The 22,167-nt window shown below is 45.2% G+C and overlaps 1 protein-coding gene across 1 annotated transcript in view; it reads right to left on the bottom strand.

Moving 5' to 3' along the window:
* Positions 1 to 22,167, bottom strand: part of TRPM8 (transient receptor potential cation channel subfamily M member 8) — an 86,306-nt gene that overhangs the window by 2,647 nt on the left and 61,492 nt on the right. Inside the window, exons 20-23 of the mRNA XM_059927505.1 lie at positions 20,681 to 20,858; positions 11,255 to 11,445; positions 2,756 to 2,855; positions 1,609 to 1,642 (exon numbers count right to left, since the gene is read on the bottom strand). Of these exons, the coding sequence (XP_059783488.1) occupies positions 1,609 to 1,642; positions 2,756 to 2,855; positions 11,255 to 11,445; positions 20,681 to 20,858 (503 nt within the window). The remainder of the gene's footprint in view (positions 1 to 1,608; positions 1,643 to 2,755; positions 2,856 to 11,254; positions 11,446 to 20,680; positions 20,859 to 22,167) is intronic.

Raw genomic sequence — 22,167 nt, 5'->3', positions numbered from 1 at the left:
AGTACCAGGACAACATCAGAAGGAGAGCAGCTGTAACAAGATATACTCCTGTGTGATGGCGTGTCTCCAAAGATGGTTGCCACGTTTCTCCCTGCCCACGTGTCACCCCCACATCAAGAGGTGGAACGTGAACAGGTGGGGTCTACTGCTCCCCCACCTGGATCCCAGCCAGCCTGGGGCGGCTTTAATCAATAGATGCTGGTGGACATGATGTCATGCCAGGTCCAGGTCTCGTCTTTAGGAGCAATGGCGGCTTCTGTTTCTTCACGCTTGGAAGCCAGTCCCTATGGAAAAAGGGGAACTGCCCCGAGACCCCCAAGCCTCACGGATTAGAGATCCCGTGGAAGAGAGAGGCCATGAGGAGGAGCGCTGACGTGCCAGATCCTGGCCTTGCTGCCAGCTGAATCCAGCCCCGTAAACCCAGCTGAGACCCCATGAAGCAGAAGAACTGCCCGGCTGAGCCCTTCCCAAACCCCTGACCCAGAAAAGCAAGAGTGAAATAAAATGGTTGTTTGAAGCCACTAAAATGTGGGGTTGCTTGTTGCACAGCAATAGGGAACTAAAGCAAACTGTGATGGAAACATTCAACTGTCAGCACAGAATGTACCATCATCCTGAGTGGTTGAGTCCAATATATGGAGCAAGCAGCTCCAGGGGAGGGAAGGAGAGGAAGGAAGAGAAGAGCTAAGGCGGGGGCGGGGTGGGGGGTAAGTAGGAAGGTACCAGGCATCAGCCCACCGTCCTGCACAAGACCAGAGTTCAGGAAGGGAGGCCCATGGAAACACGGCCTCAGATCTCTTAAATGCTGCTGGTAACTAACACATAAATACATATACGAGAAATTGTGAACCAAATAAATGATCATCTTAGAGCTCTGAGAAGAGCACCTTTTGTTCATTTATTCAATGCTCCTTGAGACCCTACTATAGGCAAGGAATTGGGTGCTGGAGACCCTGCCACCCCTGATGGGGTATCGTCAAGCCGTGGAACCGCACAGCCCTGGGGGGGTATGTGACTCTGTCACCCAGGATGTCATCCCCAAAATGCCACGGATATCACCTCCTCTTCAGAGCCTAACAGGGAGCCAACATTTATGAATCGTTTGTCATTTCTGCTGAATCAAATCATAATTTCCAGCTACCCAGCTCAGGGTGGAGGTGGGCATACTCTCTCTACGTCTAATTCACGTGCATATTCGTGCAGTCGCAATTCAAATGAAGTGGATGACAAATTAGAGTGGCAGCAAAGACTGGCATAGAGTCTCTAGGCTCCCAACCTGCTTTTCTGAGCCTTTCTGGTGTTCCCTGTCACTGCAAGCATCTTACACCTGAGAGTAAAAGAAAGGAGGGGTCCTGGGTTAGACAGAGACAGTCGTGGAAATGGGACTTCAGGACTATTCCCGTGGGGCTGGGAGCATCGGAGAAGCAATTCCATTCCAGCACCCCGACTTTATGCAGTGAATAAAGAAAGCTGAGTATAGAACAGGGTCACATCCATTTTTTTTTAAACAATTAACTTCATCTATTTTTGGACACTGGCTTCTAGCTGAAAGCTCAAAGATAATGGAGATTAAAAAAAATAATTCCCAAACTATAAACAGAAGTATACCTTTGTATCCAGCTGTCTAAAATGATGCCTCATTCTTCAAGGAAGTTAAAGAAAAGAGAGAGCGAGAACAGAGAGAGAGAGAGAAACAAAAAGGGCTATTAGGCTCCATTTCGCAGTCTTTCAAAGAACAAAATACAGATCATTTTCATCTTCAACTAAATCAACGTCACCTGCTTTTACCACTTTTACTTTCTTCCTAATACCCAAGCGAAGCAGAATTCCACTCTCACCCCAGATGGAAGGACAGCAAATAGATGCTACCTTTGTTGATGGGGGCGGGGGGCGGGGGGTGGAAGATGACCTGTAAGGTCCGTCCCTTCCTTCCAAAACTAAGATCTCCGCGTCTAGGGATGGAGGAGAATGGAGGGCATCTGCTTTGTTACTCAAAGAGAAAAAGCATGCCTCGCACCCCCTGCTCCCAATAGCTGTGTTGAACCTAACAAAGGGATTCGTTGTTCTTATGTTTATGCTTTCTTTGTTAGACTGAATTCTGAGGTGTGTTTGGAGCTCTCTGTAAGAGTGACTTCTGACCATTAACCCTGTTAACCCCACTTTAAATACGAAGGGCACGCTCCCGGATCCCCTGCATCCCACATTCCTCATGGACCATCTAGGGAGTCAGTGACTTAGCTAGTTCTATGGGATGCTCACAATAACTCCATGCGACTCATAAAGGGCGTTCAGAACTTCTCAGGGACAACTGTCTGTAAGAGATCAACCAAAGGGTTTTGCCATCTTCTAATCTCTTGCTTCTTCCTCACAGAGATACATGTGCAGACCCTGCAAGGTAACTTCCGTTCCCCACGATCCTCGGGTCTTCCTAGAATCCACCTCTGCAGCAGTGGCACAGGGACCCACGCTCTTGTCACCTGGTCCCACGGCCCTGTCCTGCAGGCTCCAAATCTCTCTTTCTGCCCTTCAATCAGAGGGACAATCAGATGGCAGGTGGGTGGGTTTTGCCCTTCCTGAAAGGCTGACACACCCTTTTGCGTTTGTCACCTTCAGTTGCCTGAGCCATAACCTTTTGGTGCCATTCCTCTCTGCTGCAAATTCTCTTTACAGAGTTTGCTCAAATAAGCTGCCTGTGTTCTGCCAGCTCCTGTACACAAGGGGAGGCTCGCAAAGCAGGAATAAAAGACTGGCATACTCCTCTGATGTGTCGCTGGCTTTTGTGTTGATCTTGATAAGGTAATTTTCTTTCATGACACCCTCCCACGCCAGAGTCATGTTGTCTTCATTCTTGAAACCTTGAATAATGAGACAAAGAAAAACATTCAGATTGTTTCATTTGCCCCCTTTCCCTCCTAAATCAATACCTGCTAGGCATTTTGCCATACTCTGGAACCAAGAGAATTAGATTCGTTCTGCACAAGCTGATCTGACTAATGCTACTTACTAGTGAGAGCAGCAGAACTATGGAATATCAATGAATTTCTTGCTAACAATGAGGAATGGGAGCTTGCATGAAAGAGGAATGCAATCTTCATTCCAACTAGAGATCCATCCACAGCTTGTCTGTGTGTCTTGTGACTTAACAAAATCATTTCACTAGTGAATTTGGTTCTCACATTTCTTATGTGCTCCTGTTCCATTTTGATGACATCAGAATACTACTCTGATCATTCAGTTGGATAATTACTGATGGATTGTCTATTCTCAACCTAACACGGGGGGAGAAAGTTTGGAGGAGAGGAAAATCATCCCTGGACATCATTCTTACCCTCTTGAAATATGCAGTCTGGGTGTAGACCTCAAGGATAATTCTGATGTTTAGTTTTTTCCTCTCACCTAAGCCCAGTGTGCTGCAAAATTAGCCTGGGGAATGTTCCAGCAAGATTTTTAGTTCAATTTTTTTTTTAGAGTGCCTTAACCTTTCAGATGGCAAGCAAACAAAGGAACAAATCAACCTGTCACCTGCGTTTCAGGTACTAGTGCAATGGACAGCAATCCTCCATATGAATTCACGGGGAAAGAAAAGCACATATGTTCATGCAGGTGTCCACTTGGAATAAATGTATCTAGTGTTTACTTTTAAATGTGTTCATCTACATGTTAGAGTTTAGGAACCGTTTTAAGATCTTCCTAGATATAAAAAGAATTAATTGGAAGTCAAAGACATATGAAAGTGGCAGGATTGAAGCAACTCCTATATAGCAAATAAAGATTTATTTTTAAATGGTGGTTATTCACTTTAGAAAATAATTCCTAACGGAATTTCTTTCAAGTGGATTTTTCCTAGCAAAGTCATCTCCAATGTCTTTTCCTCAAACTAAATGTATGTAGAAGCCCAATAGGAGTACTTAATAATCAATGGAAAGGATAGATGTTCCTGAATTCAGGCGGCTAAAGATCAAGAATGACCAATGACCAAATGTCCAACCTCTCTCACTGTCAAGGAAATGCTGATTGAAACGATGACATAGCATTGTCACAACCAAACTGGAAAATTAGCAGAGTCTAAAATAATGACTGTACTCTCTGTTGGAGAAGATGTAAACAAACAGGTTTCCCACCTAATGGGGAAATCTGTAAATTGTTACAGCCTCAGGGAATGAGGGATGGGAAGGGGGGCAGACATATCAAAAGTACATACACTGTATCTAGAAATTTCACTTCTAGAAAGAACTCAAAGGAAAAAATTACTGATATGCTCAAAAATGAATACATAAAACTGTTTCTTATAGTGTTATATAATAACAAAAGAGGAGAAACAATCTACGTGTTTAACAAGGGATTGGTTAAATTGAGTATGGTATACCCATAGGCTGGAATATTCCACAGTTAAAAATTGTCATAAAGATGTATATTTATGGCTATGGGAGATGTTCTCTGGGAGATTATTAGTTAAATGAACAAATTAGATTTTGAATGTGTATGCACAGAGCAATCAAATTATACACCCACACAAGAATAATAGAATCAATACCGATATGTTATCAACATTTATCTCTGGATGGTGGGTTATCTGCTCTTGCTCTTTCTTAGTTGTGCTTTTCTGTGTTTTTTGAACATTTTATAAATGAGCTTGGATTACTTTTTCAATCATGAAAAACAGCAAATTTTATAAAAATGCAATGACTGGGTAGCATATTTTTTACTATTACTTGACGATGTCACCAAAAAAGTACCAAAAATGGAAGTTTGGGTTCTACCTTTTCTGAAAGTTATTTGAAAAATCTTGCATTTTCCTCTAAAGAAGAGCAATTTTAAGCTTAAACCCCATGATTGTCCTATCACTGGAGGCAAATGCAAAGTAAAGGTAGGAAATGAATTACCATGAGAGGATTCGACAACCACAGGATGCTGTGGTTCCGGAATTAGGCATCCCTAAGGAGAAACTAATGAGCAGGTGGTGACCAGGTCCCCCCAGAAGTCTCCAGGGAGTAAACTGGGGCTCTTGGCTCCCTGTCTTCTGTCATCACTGCCCAGTGACTAAAGGATCCTGTCCTGTGGTCTCCCATTCTCCCTATTTCTTTATTCCTTCCTGAGACTAAGAACTGTTAGAAGAGAGCATCCATGGCTCGCTGTCTGTTTCTCCGATTGTTGTGAGAGCATCACTTTCCCAGGGGCCTATCAGGGACACAGGTGCAGATTAACACGTCTCATTTCTGACCTGTTCGCTTTCTCTAGTTGAAGCTCTCATCCACTTGCTGGCCAGGTTGTGGGATTTGTTTTCATTTTTATGTTCTTTCTTGTACTTAATCATTAAATAAGTTTGGGGGGAATGTAATGCATTTCGTTCTGCCTTCTCAACCCATCCTGAATCTGGAGGACTGATTTGTCCTTACCTATAACACCGAGTTTCCTGGTTCCATTGATCCTGGGCTGAACACAATGTACCTTTGGAGAGTGGACCTTCATCCCATACGGCCCCTCTACTTACCCACCCCCAACTGGAATCCCACTAGTGATAGGGAATTCACTGCCTCACAGGGTATCACATCATTTCCAAATAGCACTAATTGTTAGACATTGCTTTGCCTTTATACTGCATCAAATCTTCCTCCCCACAACTTTTATCCATCATTTGTTTTTGTTCTCTGGAACGATTCAGGAAGAAGTATGAAACTTTTTGCCAGAGCCTCTAGTCAACAATACATTTCCTAAATTTACTTTGCATTTGCCTCCAAATCTGTGGCATGGATTGGTCCCCTGAGCCCTCCCTCAGGTTCTATAGACACTCATCCATGACATGGCTCCAAAATGGATTCAAAGATGGTTCTGAGACACTTCATTACGCACCTCTGATCTTTGGGTGTGGTCTTTGAGTACAAATTCCAGGTCTCAACTTTCAATTCCCATCCCAGATATAAAGACTCTTCATTCTTTTAGTTAGAAATGACTCACTTTGTCCTCCATGGCAAAATGATGAGGGGAAAGACAGCAACTTATCCAAATTGTCAAAACACCTTTCTTCATTAGGAAAGGCATTTACATATGTGTGATAGCTAATGACATTCCCCAAAGTGACATATAACGTCTTGAAATAATGCTGTTAAAAGAGTTGACTATGAGGATTCTTTAAACTGAGACACGAGATGGGGGTCGTTGGTACATTTACATTCTGAAAGCCAAACTTTAGGAGATCATGGCTCCAGGGATAACACAGAAGTAAGTTATGACTAATATTTAAGGTCATATTCCTGAGTATCTTTCCTCCATTTTTCTGTGTAGTTAAGGAATCCCACAAAAAATGATGGTTCTTGGCAAGTTAAATTTTTCTTAATTACCACCAATTATCGTGTCTAGGTTAGTAAAATTCGTATTTTTACTTTCTGAATCATCAAAATATTGGGGATACACTAAAGGGACAGGAATGATTGGCCCAATACAGAACATGAATCCCATGATGGTAGTCAGTGACCATTTTATCAGGTGCAATAAAGAAAAGACCAGAGGGCAACACATAAACACACACCCAGCAGCCCCAGGGAGACACACCACAGTAAACAGCAGGAACAAGGCACAGACAAAGCAGACAAGCTCGAACGCATCCTGACAAAAATCAGTAAGCTGGAGACAAGACCAGCTTAACGGTATTCCTTTCACTGTTTGTACTGGATTCTCCCTTAGATTATCCCTTTCCCAAATTGCCCCCAACACCCAGTTTTTTGCTATTTAACAGAGACTTTTCTTTTTACCCATAGTGATCCATTCGGGGGCCACATCTCAAGATCCTGCCCCACTCTCCAAACCCTGAATTGACTGCTCTTCCCCAAGTCAGGAGAACGAATGTCAGGATCTGAGAAGCATCATTTTACATAGTGATCTGAGGGTGTCTGCTACTGGCCCTGGGAGTTTCTTTGTTCACTTCCATCTTGAGGGAAATAAGTTCCATCAGCAAAAGGGTGTTTCATGATTTATGTTACCATTTCTTGCACTATCGTGTCTTCTGCATTTTTTCCTTCCCCTGGGACTCAGGATGTACACTGTGACACAGCCGGCAGAGGACGGGAGGCAGGAGACTGTGTGCAGCTAGAATCTGGCTGTGGGACACGGACCAGGGTCTTTCATTAGTCTCCCTGAAACCCTTGGTCCCCCGGACCCCTCCCGCCTGTCCTCTGACCTCTGTAACTTCTTTCTCTGACCTCTCCTCACTCTCTGGGCCCCACCCGGCATCTACGCCTTTGCCTGGCTAATTCCAACTCATCCTCTAGGTCTCAGTTTCAATATCCCCTTCCTCCAGGAAGTCTCCCCTGACTCACTCTAGTCTGGGGTGTAAGTGTCCACAATGTGGCTCTCATGGCACCCTGCACATTCTCTAAATTCATGCTTCCTACGCTTCTCTATTAAGGCTTTCTCATTTTCTTTCTTCTCCTGAGATTATGAGCCCTGTTTGAGGGCAAGGTTAGCCGCTAGCACCATTTCCACAGTGCCTGGCTGCCACATGGTGGGCACCTGACGCATATTTGTGAATTAATGATCCCCAGGTCCCTTTCACTCCCTGCCTGGCAGGCTCTCTGTGACATTAACCATCTCATCCCAGGGCTGGCATCCCTCCAGGCCATGGCACATGGCTGTGTTCACAGCTGTATCCACAGAACTGAGAGTAAATGTGTGTAAAGAAATGAACACCTCCTGTAATACTTTTACAGTATTTCTCGTTCATGTGCTCAGGTAGGGAAGGCCCCTCTTCACGCTTTGCTTGTCTTTCCCACGCACCGTATCCATCCATCCCTGCACTCCCTCTGTTTTTAAACCCAGATCTGCAGAAAATGTGGGGTGGGTTTTACAAAAATCTTCCAAAGACAACGGTGGCAGGAAATGAGGTTAGTAGGCTCTTGCTTTTGGAATTTATAAGAACGCAGTGATTTTCCTTTTTTATCACTCTATTTAGACATTTCATGAGAATTTTTTCATTGGTTCTTGGTGGTTGTCTAGAATCTAAGTGATAGGACTAACTGGATAGTTCATAAACATTGAGGCACCCACTTCTATCCCAATTGCTTAAGATCATTTTCTGGAACCAAGTTTGTACTTTTCTATACCATCCACATCTATCACAGATCCTGCTCAGAAAGGAAGTGCTCAGGAAAGGTTATTTCAAGGAAGGAAAACATAGCAGATATTCCAATTGCTCATGAAAATATATCATTTTAGAAAGTGGCAAAGAAAAAGCAGCAAAGGACTGAGAAAGATCAAGAAGCTGTTTCTTAAAGATCCGTGCTCAGTTGTCTAAGTTTCTGAGGCTCAAGAAAAGCACAGCTGTATATGTACAGAGGGTCAGCCTAGATATTGAGCATTTCCTTATGGTGAATACAGTTATAGCCATTATAGCTGAGAAATTTTCATTTTAAACTGTTCGAGGCATCAAAGATAATTCTGGACTGAGAAATGTTTTCATTTCTAGTGTGTCAGATCTAGGTTTAATATGGCAGGTGAGTTAATGAGAGATAAGCCCACATGCACACCGCCCCCAGTGGCAAGGACTCAGCTCAGCTGTGATGCCTGGGTGGGGAGGGCGGTGAGAACCTTGCTTTCTCTTGATAGACCAGCATGGGAGCGGGGCGGGGTGGTGGCGGGGGCAGGGGGAGGGCACTCTCCGGAGATCAGCTCATCCAGCTTGTTCAGGGGATGCCTTTTGTGATAAATGGCAAAACAGGGCCACAGATTCTGCCCACCCCGTGTGTAGGCTGCTCTCCCTTGAGGTGGGCGGGCCTGTGACTTGCTTTGACCAATAGAATGTGGCAGAAGTGATGTCATCTGACTTTCTGAGCCCAGGGCCTCAGAGGCTGTGCAGTTTCTGCTTTTTGAGGGAGTCTAGGCTCCAATTGTGGGAACCTGAGCTGGAGGAGACTGAGGCTGCTTGATGACAGCCCAGCCAACCCCACACATGTGAGCACACATGGACATTGGGACCAGCCAGCCCACAGCCTACCTGCCAGCAGCCGGACACCACAAGGAGCAGAGACCAGCGCAGAACTGACCCATGGAGTCTTGGGCAGATAAACGGTGGTAGTTTTAGGGAACCAGATTTCAAAGGGTTGTTTCACAATAAGACACAACAGATCTGCTTAGAGACTCAGATCTGCTTGTATTTCCCAAGAATGGGACTGAGGATGGAAATCCCGCAGGTAGCAGGGCTGGGTCCAACCTGAGTCATTAACTCTGCCTACCCAGTCAGCACATGGGGACACTGATGACTTTTGTGGGCCCTGCTAGGGTGACCAGCAGCCCCTGAACTGACAGGGTTCCTGAGATGCAGGACTTGTAATTTTACAATAGGGATGGTCCCTGGCAAACTGAGACAAGTCGGTCACCCTAAATGGACCTCCAGAATGCAGGACCCTCAGCGCTAAGACAGGGACGTTCTGGGCGAACCAGGACAAGTCAGCCACCCTAGGCCCTCGGCACTTTTGCCATTGTGGGCCCCTTCCTGGATCAAGAAAATATGAAAAAGATTATATGACTGGGTTGGTATAAGGACAAGTATATACCAATAGGTTTTCTGTCACCTAAAAGTTCTTTCTTTTTCTTCTGATTTTTAAAAGAAATGAAAAGAGCTGTGTGGACCCCAAAGTGCCTGGGCCCCGTCGCCGTGCAGACGTCAGTCCTGTGGCTGCACCCCTATCCACCCACCGGGAGACGGAGTCCCCAGCTCAAGTCTGAGGTTAGAAGACAAAGTGTACAAGCCAGTGGTGCCCTTTCCATCTTTTCCTTTGCATCCAGACATCCAGATGAATGAAAATAGGCCTCTCCCTCCCTTGTGCTGAATTTGGTTGAAACAAGTTTGTGGGTGAGGGAGATCTGTGCGGCTCAGTGGCTCCAGGAAGGGGCGTTAAGTAAACCTTGGGTCGTGGGGAAGAGAGCTAGATGTGTGCTCCCTGCAGCCAAAACGATGGGGACCCAGATGTGACTGAGAGTCAAGGGTCAGAGGTTCCGGCTCCCACAGCAGGGGCAAGGAGAGGGGCTAGGTGGGGACCTGTCTGCCCCGAGTTTGTCGGGGCTGAGGAGGTGGGCGACCACGTGAGACAGAGAACAACCTCCAGAGTCCCCAGCAGGGAGAGTCTGTGCAGAGCGCACCCCTGGAAACCAGAGGCTCCTGTGGGGCAGCGGCCCCCCGGAGAGAGCATCGCCAAGTCCCGGGAGCTGTGGTTGGTGTGAGGGGGCAGGCAGGGCATGGTTGAAGGAGCCGCCAAGCGCCCACACAGCAGAGGGTCAGTTTTAGGCATGCACGAGGCCGGGGAGCACAGAGCCAGCCCAGGACAGCGCCACCGTTTCTAAACAGGATTTCTGCACTTTCCCCTCCCTTCTCCCTGTGCTCCAACCCAGAGAAGGTCAGGAACAGCAGCTGGTGAGTGAGCGGGAGGGAAGGGAATAAGAAAGAGAGAAAAGCCAGCAGCCCATCCTTCCTGACAGCTCCACCGGCGGAGAGGGGGTTCAGGGTACGGGGAGTCTCCCCTCTGAATGACGATGAATGGGCTGGTTAATCTATTGGACTGCAGGTCCTAATTTCTAAATTGAGACTGTGTTACCAAGTAAAGTCATCATAAGCTTTTCTAGTTCTCTAAGAACAACCAGAAAAGTCATGACCCCTGCCGGAATCAAAGCTAAGATCTCCCAGAGAATAAATGTCACGGAAGCAACGGAGAGCAAGAACCAAGTCACATTTTGACACCATCCCGTGAATCCTGTTGGCTCAGCATCCTATTTACATCATTATTCTGTACATCCCAAAGTGAGGCCCCTGGAATAAGGCCGTCCTGGCAGATCTCGAAGGCTTTCTCAATCTACTCTTTCAATGCATATATATGTATAACTGAATCATTTTGCTGTCTAGCAGTAATTAACAAAACTTTGTAAATCAACCATACTTCAATAAAAAATAAAATAAAACAGCTATGATAACACTACCGTTAAAAAAAGAAAAGAAAAAACAAGAAAAAAAACCTGTGGGCATGGACAACTGCCCTAAGTATTGTAAAGTCTACTAAAATATTAATATTGTGCTCCGTAAATTCAAAAAAAAATCTACTCTTCCTCTCGAGTAAGTCACTGGGGGGTTCGATGCCTGAACTTTACAGACAGGCACCTGTGAGCGCTGAAATAACCGTGACTAAACCTTCCTGTTGAGATGTGGACCAGACACGCTTCCCCAAAATGAATCCCTGCCTTCAAGCCCCAGCACAACGGGTGAGCCACTCACAGCAGGCGGAAGACTCGGTGCTCCTCTCTTTGCAGCAGCACCGGAAGCATTTCTTGACCACCATGTAGAAGTAGGCGAAGACCACGAAGGGGAAGGGGACGTTGAGGCGGGTGCAGTATTCCTGCACCAGGAAGTACCTCTGGAACTTCCAGACCTGGTCGTTGTTCTCCTGGACGGTGCCCACGGTGTAGCTGGCGGGAGGGAAGAGAAGGTCAAGCCTCAGCTTTCCATAGGCCTGGTCATTTCATTGCTGAATATGGTGATATTGGTACCAAGCTCTCACTGCCATAGGCGAGAAGAATCTATGGTGGTATCGGGGCCTGAACAACTCAGGCACCCTTCCGTTCATGCTGGGCCAAAATTGGGTCTGGCTTTTGTTATTTTGTTGTTTTTTTTTAAATCACAAAAGATTGTCCAATGAACTTTAAAATGATTCCTGCCTGCGAGGGGGCAGGCAGGGCATGGTTGAAGGACCCGCCAAGCGCCCACACGGTAGAGGCGTGTTTCAAGACTTTTCAAGGATTCCCTTTTTCCGTTAGTCTGGTATTGTGTTTGATACCGAGAGGCCCAAGGTGGTGACTCTCGAAGGAGTAAGTTGCCTACATCACTGTGGGAGTTTAATTATAAACAATCTGGGAGAGCAGTTTGTTAATATTTATCAGGGGCCTTAAAAATATTTATCCATTTGACCCATTGATTTTACTTCTGGAAATCTAACCTAAGAATAAGGAGATACTGAGAAAAGAAAATATAGAAATGGATATCACACACGATGTCTGCCACAGCACTCTGAGTAATAGCTGCTCCCACTTTCCACCCAGCAGCACGGAACAACCAAAATGTTCAACGCTAAGAAAATATATCACAAGTTATGGCCAATCAATGTGATTACACTATGCAGCTGCTGTTAAAAAATATGTTTATGACTAACTTTTATATTTTGGGCAAATGCTTACATGTGAGTGAAAATAATGAGGCTCAAACTTGTACTCACAACCCAATCTCACTATGTAAATCACAATTCACAGGGAGAAATAGATCCCATAACAAAGAATTAGGAAAACGTCTATTTATCCGGAAAATGTCTGACTGTACCACTGACTTATCTGTTACAAATTAAACCAAGATTGTTAAGTAGCTAACACTTGTTACATACCAGACACTGTTCTAAGCAGTCTACTTGTATGAGTTGATTTAGTCTGCAAACAGCTCTCTGTAGCACATTAAGTGCTATTATCATCTGTGATTAACAGATCAAGAAGCTGAGGCACAACAGGGGTAGGTAAATTGTCTGAGTCCCCTGACCGGCAGGTGATGAAGTCAAAATTTGGACCCTGAAATCCAGCCCAGTGCCTATTTGCTCTGTCACTACATGATGCCACCTCATGACGTGGAGCGTGAATGCTTTGAGCTGTGCTCCATTTCAAAAGGATCAGGTTGGACTACTTAGTAAAAGATACCTGTGAAGCATTTTACCATTTGTTGAAGTTCAATCATCTGAGATACTTTTATTGCTAACACCAAATCACTCCTTCAAGAGCCAGAGAAGCAGCAACAAACCCCTTAAAATTGCCTAACAGCAAATCCTGACTGCAGATAGATTAAATTCTCCAAATTCTGGGTAAAAACATCAGAGGCCAAAACTTCAGAGGCCAAACCTTGCAGACAGAGAAATGGGATACATTTGTTGTGAGACCTCACTCTTACCCCTTAGTGCACTACAACCTAAGAGTTAAATATCTTTAGCCAAGTGAGAATCATACACTTGAGCAACTAGCCTACACAGATCATGGTTGTGGCTTTGCTTATAAGCTTGGTTCTGCTTATCTTGGCGTTTACTGATGAATCAGACCCCTCTGAGCTCTACAACAGGTCCTGGGGTCTGGTCAGGGCAGGCTTTCCCAGAAAGTGCCTCTTCAACTGAGTGTGGTCTTTAAAGCAAAGGGAATTCATGTTTGTTGAGTATCTACTATACGTAAACTCCTTTACTAGGCATGTAAAATGGTTTCTTGACTGATTCAAGTGTCAACTCTATGTGGTAGATTTTCTGGGTGAAAAGCAGACAGTACTGTGATGCATGAGACTGCAGCAAACTGAATCTGGCAGTGAGCCTGCTGTGTCTTCCAAATGTAGGTCAGGTTGCTCCAAGGGGAATACCAAGCATCATTATTTGTCCTCGCCAGTCCCTGCTGATTCTGTGCCTGCAAAGGACACTGCAGTCTTCTGTCACTGCAATAAGAGAGGACGGCAGGCACGCCCAGGTTAATGAAGTCCAGGCGAAGAACCTGCCAGGGATCATGTTTTACTACATACTTTGCTCCAGAACAAGTATCACCATTCAAATGGGCCCCTAGGAGCATCTTAAAATCTTACGTGTTTAGCCAAAAATGGATCCTACTGACTGCCCCTTAAAACTCAGCAGACACCCAAATTGCATTCATTTTAAGGCATCGAATGTTGTTTGCTGAGGTTTTATCCAAAAGGAATTAATAGCTCCTGTTGAAGGGAGGAACACTCAGATGCTTAGAGCTGGGGAAGGTGGCTTCTCCCTCCCTTCCTTGGGAGCTTCGAGTGGAACTGTGGTCAAGCAGGGTCCTAATGGGAAGAGATTCGCATTTTAGCTTAACTGGTTACTCAGAGGCAGTGAAAAACATTTTAAGTCTTCCAGGTCATCTAGAAAAGGAATTGGTAAACTGTGACCCAGGGGCCAAATCTAACACCCAACCTGTTCTGTAGGACCCACGAGCAAAGAGGCAGGGATGGGTGCAGGGTCGCCGAGCACTGCTTCTTTCTGCACATCTGGCCAAAGCCAAGACCTTGGCCGGCCCTTACAGAAAAAGCCGCCAAGCCCTGGTCTGGAATGCACTTAGGCCAGTGCCCACAACAGGGGGTGGTGTTTGTATCATTCTTTATTTTGAAGAACTCCGCCTCCCATCACTGCCCCATGTGCTCCTCAGGACAACCCAGCAGGTTCCAAGGAGCCTCCTGCTGGAACCTCTGGCTCCTCTGCACCTCTGGGTCCACGTGCATCCAGTGAGCAGAGCTCCTTTCCTGGGCAAACGGTAAAAGCCCTTATCCGCATCCCCGGGGGGTGTGGGTGAACTGGTTGATTACTGGACATTAATACCCAAAAGCCACTTTGCATAAATAACACATTTCCGGGGCTGGTCATGCTGAGGTTTATTTACTTACGTCCATCTTCCCCAGAGAGCAGCAGGAATGGGCAAAACGTGACCTGGAGGCGAAATCCAACCCCAAACCTTCCAAATTGTTCTTTTTCTCTAGAGTCAGATCCAGACTCGGCCAACAAGACATGAGGGTTCCCCAGGCAAGGCTGATAATTGGGCACTGCTTCCAACTGCTTTGCTCAAATAATTTTAATTTTTTTTAGACATGGTTTTCCGTTTCTAGAGCAGACAGGCTGAGCTCTGGTACCACTGCCTCCTCACCCCCCTCAGCGAACCCAAATGTCCAGAGCGGCTCACGGGCCAACTCTCGTGTTCAGGCTCTCGCCCACCCAACTCTGATGGCTCTCACTGACCCTGCCGACCACTGGCCATCTAGCGTCTCCCCTGAGAGGAACTCTGCAAGGTCCCCTTTGACTTGACATCTCCTGTGATATCTTGTGCCCTCAGCTACCCAGCTGGTGGGAGCTCTGTCCCCTAAGAGCAGCTGAACACCTCAGATAAGCACGAGAGGAAGAGGAAGCAGGAGAGACAAACTCTCAGACACCCACTGACAGTGAAAATGTTACCAAGAGATAAATGTTTAGGATTCAGATAGCCTTGTACGTGGATGAAATTCAGCAGTATGTTAAAAGAGTAATATGCCTGACCAAAGAACAAAAGGATGACTCAATATTAAGGTCATTTATATAATTCATCATTTTCATAATACATCATAGATCAAAAGGACAAATACCATTTAAACTGTTTCTAGAAAGTCTTCTGGCAACATGCAACATCCATTTCTGATTAGAAGAAATAAAGAAGAAGAAGGAAGGAGCTTAATAAATAAGAAATAGGAGGAAACTTCCATGATATGATAAAAGGAAAAGAGAGGGGGGAAAAAAAAAAGAATTCAGTAAGGAGACGTGTTCCAAAATAAGTAAGCAATACTTCATAGCCTTCCTGCATATCAAAAAGTAGTTACTGAAAAACCATAATAGAAAAAATATCTCACTCACAACCACAAATGGCTAGAAAAAAAAATGTAACAAACAATCGGCCATATCTATGTGAATACAGCCATAAAAGTTTACTGGGAAACTATATGTATTTGAATAAATGGAGAATCACGCCATTTTTTCTGGCATTTTTAAAAGATGTCAGCTTCCCCTAAATGGCTCTACAAAGTTTACATCACCACAATAAAATTCATTAAAGAAATTTTTTGGAAGAGGAAAGAAAAAAGGATTGCAGAAGATGAGCCACATGATTAAATATATAAGAAAAGCCAGGAAAGTTTTGAGTAAGAATAATGAAGGGCACTCATACAACAGATGTTAAAATGGTTTTTTAAAATCAGTAATTAAAGCCATTTGGTAGTAAAAACCAAAATAGAAAGACTGATCAACAGAACAGAATGAAAAGTCTGCAAAAAATCCACAAAGAAAAAGGAGATGCTAAAACAACGGCAGAATTTTAGAGGAAATTGAAATACGAGAAACTTGCCAGCTAGACTGCAATCAGGTAAACCCCTCTTCCAAGCTTTTCACAGATTTCATACATTTTTGCATCTGCCATTCCTTCCCAGACACTGCAGCAATATCCAGTGAACCCTGATGACCCTGACTTTTTGCACCCACTCGGTGCCCCAGCGGGCACGTTAAAACGTTCCACACGTCCTGGTTCCCCTCCTGCTCTGCAGCACCAAAAAACCATCAACGCTAACAGTAAGAGACAGCCAGCGATTTCACTGCGCTGACTTTTGAAATGCTAACTTTGAGCATGTTTCTGTCAAAGTAACACAACTAAGATCGTGCCGTTGCCTGTGTAAAGACCCATGAAATCTCCCTTCACCTGCAGGGAAAAATCCAAATTCTTTAACACGGCATGAGAGACACTCCATAACCCAGCCCCTGCCGACCTGCCCCCATCCGCAGTCTCTAGTTCCCCCCAGAACAGCTTTATCTCCTCTGCTTCTCTCCCTCTCCAACCAATGCTCACAGGGTCCTCTGAGCAGATGTCTCCTCCATTTGCTGCTGCCCAACCCCAAGATGGGTCACAATTAATAACCCCGACTCTGCACCAGAGTCCTCTGTGAATAGGTTTCTCGTGCCACTCGTATCGTACTGTATCTTTTCACATCATCTTATATGACTGTCTATGTGCCCATCTTCCGCTCAGATAGCAGAGACTTTAATCTCTCTCCGCCTCCAACTCCTCATTTATGAATGATTATAAAGCCACACCTAAACAAAAATGATGACTAATTCAATGAGACTGCACATGTAAAGCACTTGGATGTGCCTAGCACAGAAAAGTATCAATATTAGCTATTGTTATTGTTACAATTATCTGCTCCCTTTTTCTTCTTTTCATCCCATTTCAGTAGCCTGCCTGGGACTGGTGAAGTCACCCGAACGTTTAATCTGTACCAGGAGATATTTTCTTTTGTCTACTTTTCTACATATTCATAATGAACATATATTATTCCTAAGATTAGAAAAATATTTTATTCTTAGAAATTATCTTAGATGGGGCATGTCTGATGAGTCCTTTCCAGCAGAAATGCCTTGGGTGAATTTATCTTCAGGACACGGTGCCTGAAAGCATTAACGTCTCCGTGTTAAGACGACCCCGAGTCATCTACTGACCTTAAGATCACTTCGTGCCTCTGATAAGCCACATAGGGCCTGCGATCGATAATTTTAATGTGGAATAATCGCAGATGTTTACACCCATTTCCTTTCCCTGCTGAATACCATCTAGAGAGCATTCCAATATTACTTTAAAATTCCCAAGTGTACATTTATGTTACAGTTCAAAAGGCTGCCATTGTGCATAGTTAAGCTCTTACATGAATATTCTGATGCGGTGCCAGACAGAGGTCACAGCCCGGAGCTGTCGGCTTGGAGTGAACCCAGCATATCCATCACAACCATCAGAAACAGTGTCCTGACGAGTTAGCTCAAGGATGGCAAGGGGGCTGCTCTAGCTGCTCAGACAGGTATTAACAGAAAAAAGCCCTCTGCCTTAGCCCAAGATGAATCTAAGGATCCCCCAAGGGAAGGGAAGTTCCCCAGTGGTCACACTTACACACTGAATGAAGCAACAGTGGGGTGTGGCCCAATGGCTCGGGCCTCGCAGGGAAGAGACCCAAGTTCAAGCCTCGAATGGACACAGGCAAGACGGACGGCAGTGCGGCCAGGGCCACAGATGCTGAGCTGCCCAACTTTCACTTCCTCAACCTGAAAATCACAGGCCGGACTCCTGTCCCTCTCAGCTCCAAATTCTATCATTTTATGATTCTCATGGGGATAATGAATTACAAACTGATACGGTCCTCAGGAATGGCTTTGGTGAACAGTTCACAGCACACAGACTCGGGAGAGCTCTAAGCATTATTCCACTCTGCTTCCTGAGATCTACTGAATTCGTGCAGCTCAAAGGCCATCGCATTGGGAGCTGTCAGCCCTTCTGTTTAATTTTTGTAGATATTATATTAGTGGTCAGTTTTTACAGGGACTACCCGATGTTCAATGTAAAGGTTGATAGGATAGGTTACCACTATAAAATAAGACCCCAAATCATCTCATTCCCTCCCCACTCTTGCTTCGAGTTTGGGAATCGGTCCTCCCTTCTCTGCCCTCACGTGGATACATAACCACCCGTCTCTACCACTTCTCTCTGCAAGCTCAGACTTGGGGACCTCTGGCAGCCTGACATGGTCCAGCTTCCCGTAAGCAGTATAGGCGTCTGGATTCCTGAGTCCCTCCCAGACCCCCCTTTAGGGGTGGTGATGGAGTTGGGGTGGGGGGGTGCATATTCCCTCTTTAAGGCTGAGTGGGACAAAGGGCCACATGATCTCCATGGCCCAGGCACCTGGCACAGAACAGACGTTATCCATCTATGTGATGAATCCCTCACTGGTCTGACATTCACCATTGACACTACTCGGTGAATAACAGACCAGGAAGCTATTCTCCTAACTAAAACTGAATAATGAACTAAAAGCAGAAAGAATCCTGTTCTTTTCATTCATGGAACAAACGCAGGAAGGTCCAGGTGCTGAGACAGACACGATCTCCACTCTCCAGAGCTTACGGTCTGGAAGAAGAGGAAGCTGTCGCTGTGAAGGGGGCCCACGGGGTCTCTCTGCACAGTGGGGAGGGCACGAGGACCACTCGGGCGAAGGATGCTGCTGGACTCCTTAGAGGGCAAGAGGAATGGGGAGGAGACGGTCAAGATAGAACGGGTCATGCCGACAGAGGGGTGACATTTGCAAAAGTGTCAGGCACGACAGATCACCCTGTTTAGGGATGGACAGGTAGCAGGGGTGAAGCCTGAAGGTGTTTTCAAAGCCCAGGTCAATGGCCTTGGAGGAAGCTGAGGAGGCTGAAATTTACCCTGAACACTATGGGGAAATACTGAAATCTTTCCAGAATTTTAAGCAGAGAAGTGACATTTTAGAAACACCACTGTGGCCACAGTGTAGAAGCTGGTCTAGAGGAGGACGTCACTGTACACCTGAAGACCAGATGACCACTCACGGCTCAGCCCCTTGGATGTGTGGTGTCCCCAAAGGCACAGGTACCCCCCACCCAGCCTCCCTCAAAGGGAGGCCACTGACCGACAAAGAAAGATGACCCTCATCTACAATCCTGGTGCCCCTCAGGACTCTATGTGATGACTATCTTCTGATTTTTTTTTCTAAATTATGGAAGTAATATGTGATCATTGTGTTGAGTGAAATATATACTTGCCTTTTAAAGATTTCTTGTTTTTTACTGTCAGAAAATAAGATTATGCCATAAAAATAAGCCTGCACTGAGCTTCTTATATTTAACAAAATGTCTTCCTTCCAAGTCAATAAATATAGATCTCAGCTTTTCTTTTTAAGGGCTGCATAATGTTCCGTGGTATGGATACGACATGCTTTGTTTTACCATCCCCTTACTGATAGGCATCAAACAATGATCTAATAAACGTTTTTTGCCTAGATATCTTTAGGAAAGATTCCCAGACATGAAGGAGTTGGGCCAAAGGTTTGCATATTTTTTAATAGCTATTTTCAGGTCACTTTCCCAAAAGTGGGAGACAATTCACATTCCCAGAGCAGTGCCCATTTCCCAGCATCACCTCCAGCATTTCTTGTGATGTCTCTTCACCTGATGGATCCTAAACCAGCACCTCGTTGTTGGTTTCAGCTGACCTTTCCCACCCATGAGGTTGAGCCCCTTCCCCTACAGTTAGTGGCCATTTGAATTTCTCTGAATTGCATTCCTCTGCCCATTTTCCACTGGCTCATCTTTCTCTCACCAATTTGCAGGAGCTCTTTCTATAGTAAGAATGAGAAGCCTTTGTTCACCTTAGGCAAACATTGCCCCCAGTCTATCATTTATGACATGACTTCATCTGAGGCATCCTGTTTAACGAAATTAAATGTGTTTTTCTTGTCCTTCATAGTTTCTCAGTTTCTGGTTTCAACTATGGTTTTTCTTTCACTCCAAAGTTTAATAATTTTTTTAAATTTGTATTTTGTTTCTAAATTGCTTGCCTGTCTATGCCAGGATTCATGTACCCAGAATAACCCCCTACTTCACAACAACAGCATAAAATTAAGGTACCCACCACATGGGGTTCTTTGAAACGCTCCTAAGAAAGACAAAGGGGCAAGATAAACATGATTTTCTAAATGGATTAAAGGGAATGGCCAAAAGCAAAAAAAATGTTTCAGAGTCACCATCATGTTCTCAGGCCAACCTCATTAGACATGAGCCCCAAAGGAGAGTTGCTCTCCTGACTCTGCTCTCTTGATTTGTACTTAAACTAAATATTTTAAAGCAGCAGCTAACTAAAAGCTGAGTCCCTTAAGCCCTAGAATCCATCCCACGGAGTCCACAGAAAATGAGAACCTGGGAGCCGAGCTGAACCACAGTCATTGTCAGGCCAGCATCTCGGCGCTCGGGGGAGGTTGCTCAATGGACACTAAACATGCAGTCTGAACGTGCTGGAGGGGGTTACAGGCACCTGTCTTAGGGGTCCAAAAACTTACGTTACTGCTTATAGGACTCGCTATATCTTAATATAGTCCCTTCAAGGCCTCTCCCCACCCCAGACCACCAATCTCCTATCATAAGACCTCTATCATAAGCTCCTCAAGGGTGGACCTTTGCTGCTTCACTCCCGATTCCCCCAGCCCCGCCTGGCACGGGGCCCGGCACGGCGTGGACCCCCAGCCGGTGCATGGCCAAGCACATACCCGAACATGGCGACCAGCAGGTTGACCAACAGGATGTTGGTGGAGAGCATGTAGATGCACACCAGGGGGATGGTGACCCACTCGGGGAAGCGGGGCAGCTTGTGCTCGTCCAGCTCCACGCACAGGGGCTTGGACTCATTCCCAGTGAAGGTGCAGTGGGAGAAGTCGTACGTGGTACCTGAGGATACAGCAACAGACAGGCAATGTGAGGACCCTCTGGAGCGGGCAGTGCTAAAGCACCACAAAGGTGTGATGATCATGCAATGTGTTGGGCATTGTTCCAAGGCACTCTATCATGGGTAAGCCTCAGAATCATGGTGTAAGCCTCAGAACCATGCGTTCACCTACTCATTAAGTATTTATTGACTGAATAACAGTGCATTGAAATAATGCCATTTGCAGCAATATGGATGGACCTAGAGATTGTCACACTGAGTGAAGTAAGTTAAAAAGAGAAAGACAAATATCATATGATATTGCTTATATGTGGAACCGAAAAATAATGGTACAAATGAACTTATTTACAAAACAGAAATAAAGTCACAGATGTAGAAAGCAAACTTATGGTTACCAGGGGGAAATGGGGGGATACCTTAGGACTGACATACACACACTACTATATATAAAATAGTTAACTAATAAGGACTTACTGTATAGCCCAGAGAACTCTACTCAATACTGTGTAATGACCAATCTAAAAAAGAGTGAATATATGTATAACTGATTCACTTTACTGTACACCTGAAACGAGCACAACATTGTAAATCAACTAGACTTCAATAAAAAAATTTTAAGTATTTATTGAGCAGCTACTGTGAGCCAGGACTTCACTAGGATGGAAGATAAAAAGGAAGGCAAGGTAAACATGGTCTTTGCCCCCAGGGAGCTTCCAACCTCTTTGGAAGAATAGGCAGATGATTGACCACACAAGTTGAACATTTCAGCCCCTGAGAAGTGCTAAGAAGGACACGTACAGTGTACTCCGTGGGCACAAATTGAGGCATCTCATCTGAGAACGGTTCCACAGGAAGGAAGCGTCTCTGAACTGAGGACAGAAGGATGAGTAGGAGCCAGCTAAATGAATGGGGAGAGATGGGGTGCCCAGAGCATCTGGAGAGGGAACAGCACATGCAAAGGCCCTGTGGTAGGGGGACTGGAAAGGTCTGTTGAAATGAGAGAATAGGATATGCAGTTAGCATGTTAACTTTTTTATCTTTATACTAAAAGCAACAGATAGCCGTTAGACTGCTTGACGCAGAGGTGTGACACATCAGATTCTCTTCATTCAAGGATCACTCTGGCTGCAGCACAGATCACAAGGAGCCAGAGGGAGATGTGAGGAGGTTATGACTAAGAGCCATGCGGGCAGGCGCTGAGGATGGCTTAGGGTAGTGGTGGTGGGGATGGTAAAAAGTGGCTGGGTTTCAAAGACATTTAGGGGATAAAATCAACAAAACTAGCTGATGAACTGGAGGTGGGGGAGGAAG

The sequence above is a fragment of the Balaenoptera ricei genome, chromosome 7 (genome assembly GCF_028023285.1).
Source record: "Balaenoptera ricei isolate mBalRic1 chromosome 7, mBalRic1.hap2, whole genome shotgun sequence".
Lineage (NCBI taxonomy): Eukaryota > Metazoa > Chordata > Mammalia > Artiodactyla > Balaenopteridae > Balaenoptera > Balaenoptera ricei.
This window is presented reverse-complemented; position numbering and strand designations above follow the sequence as displayed.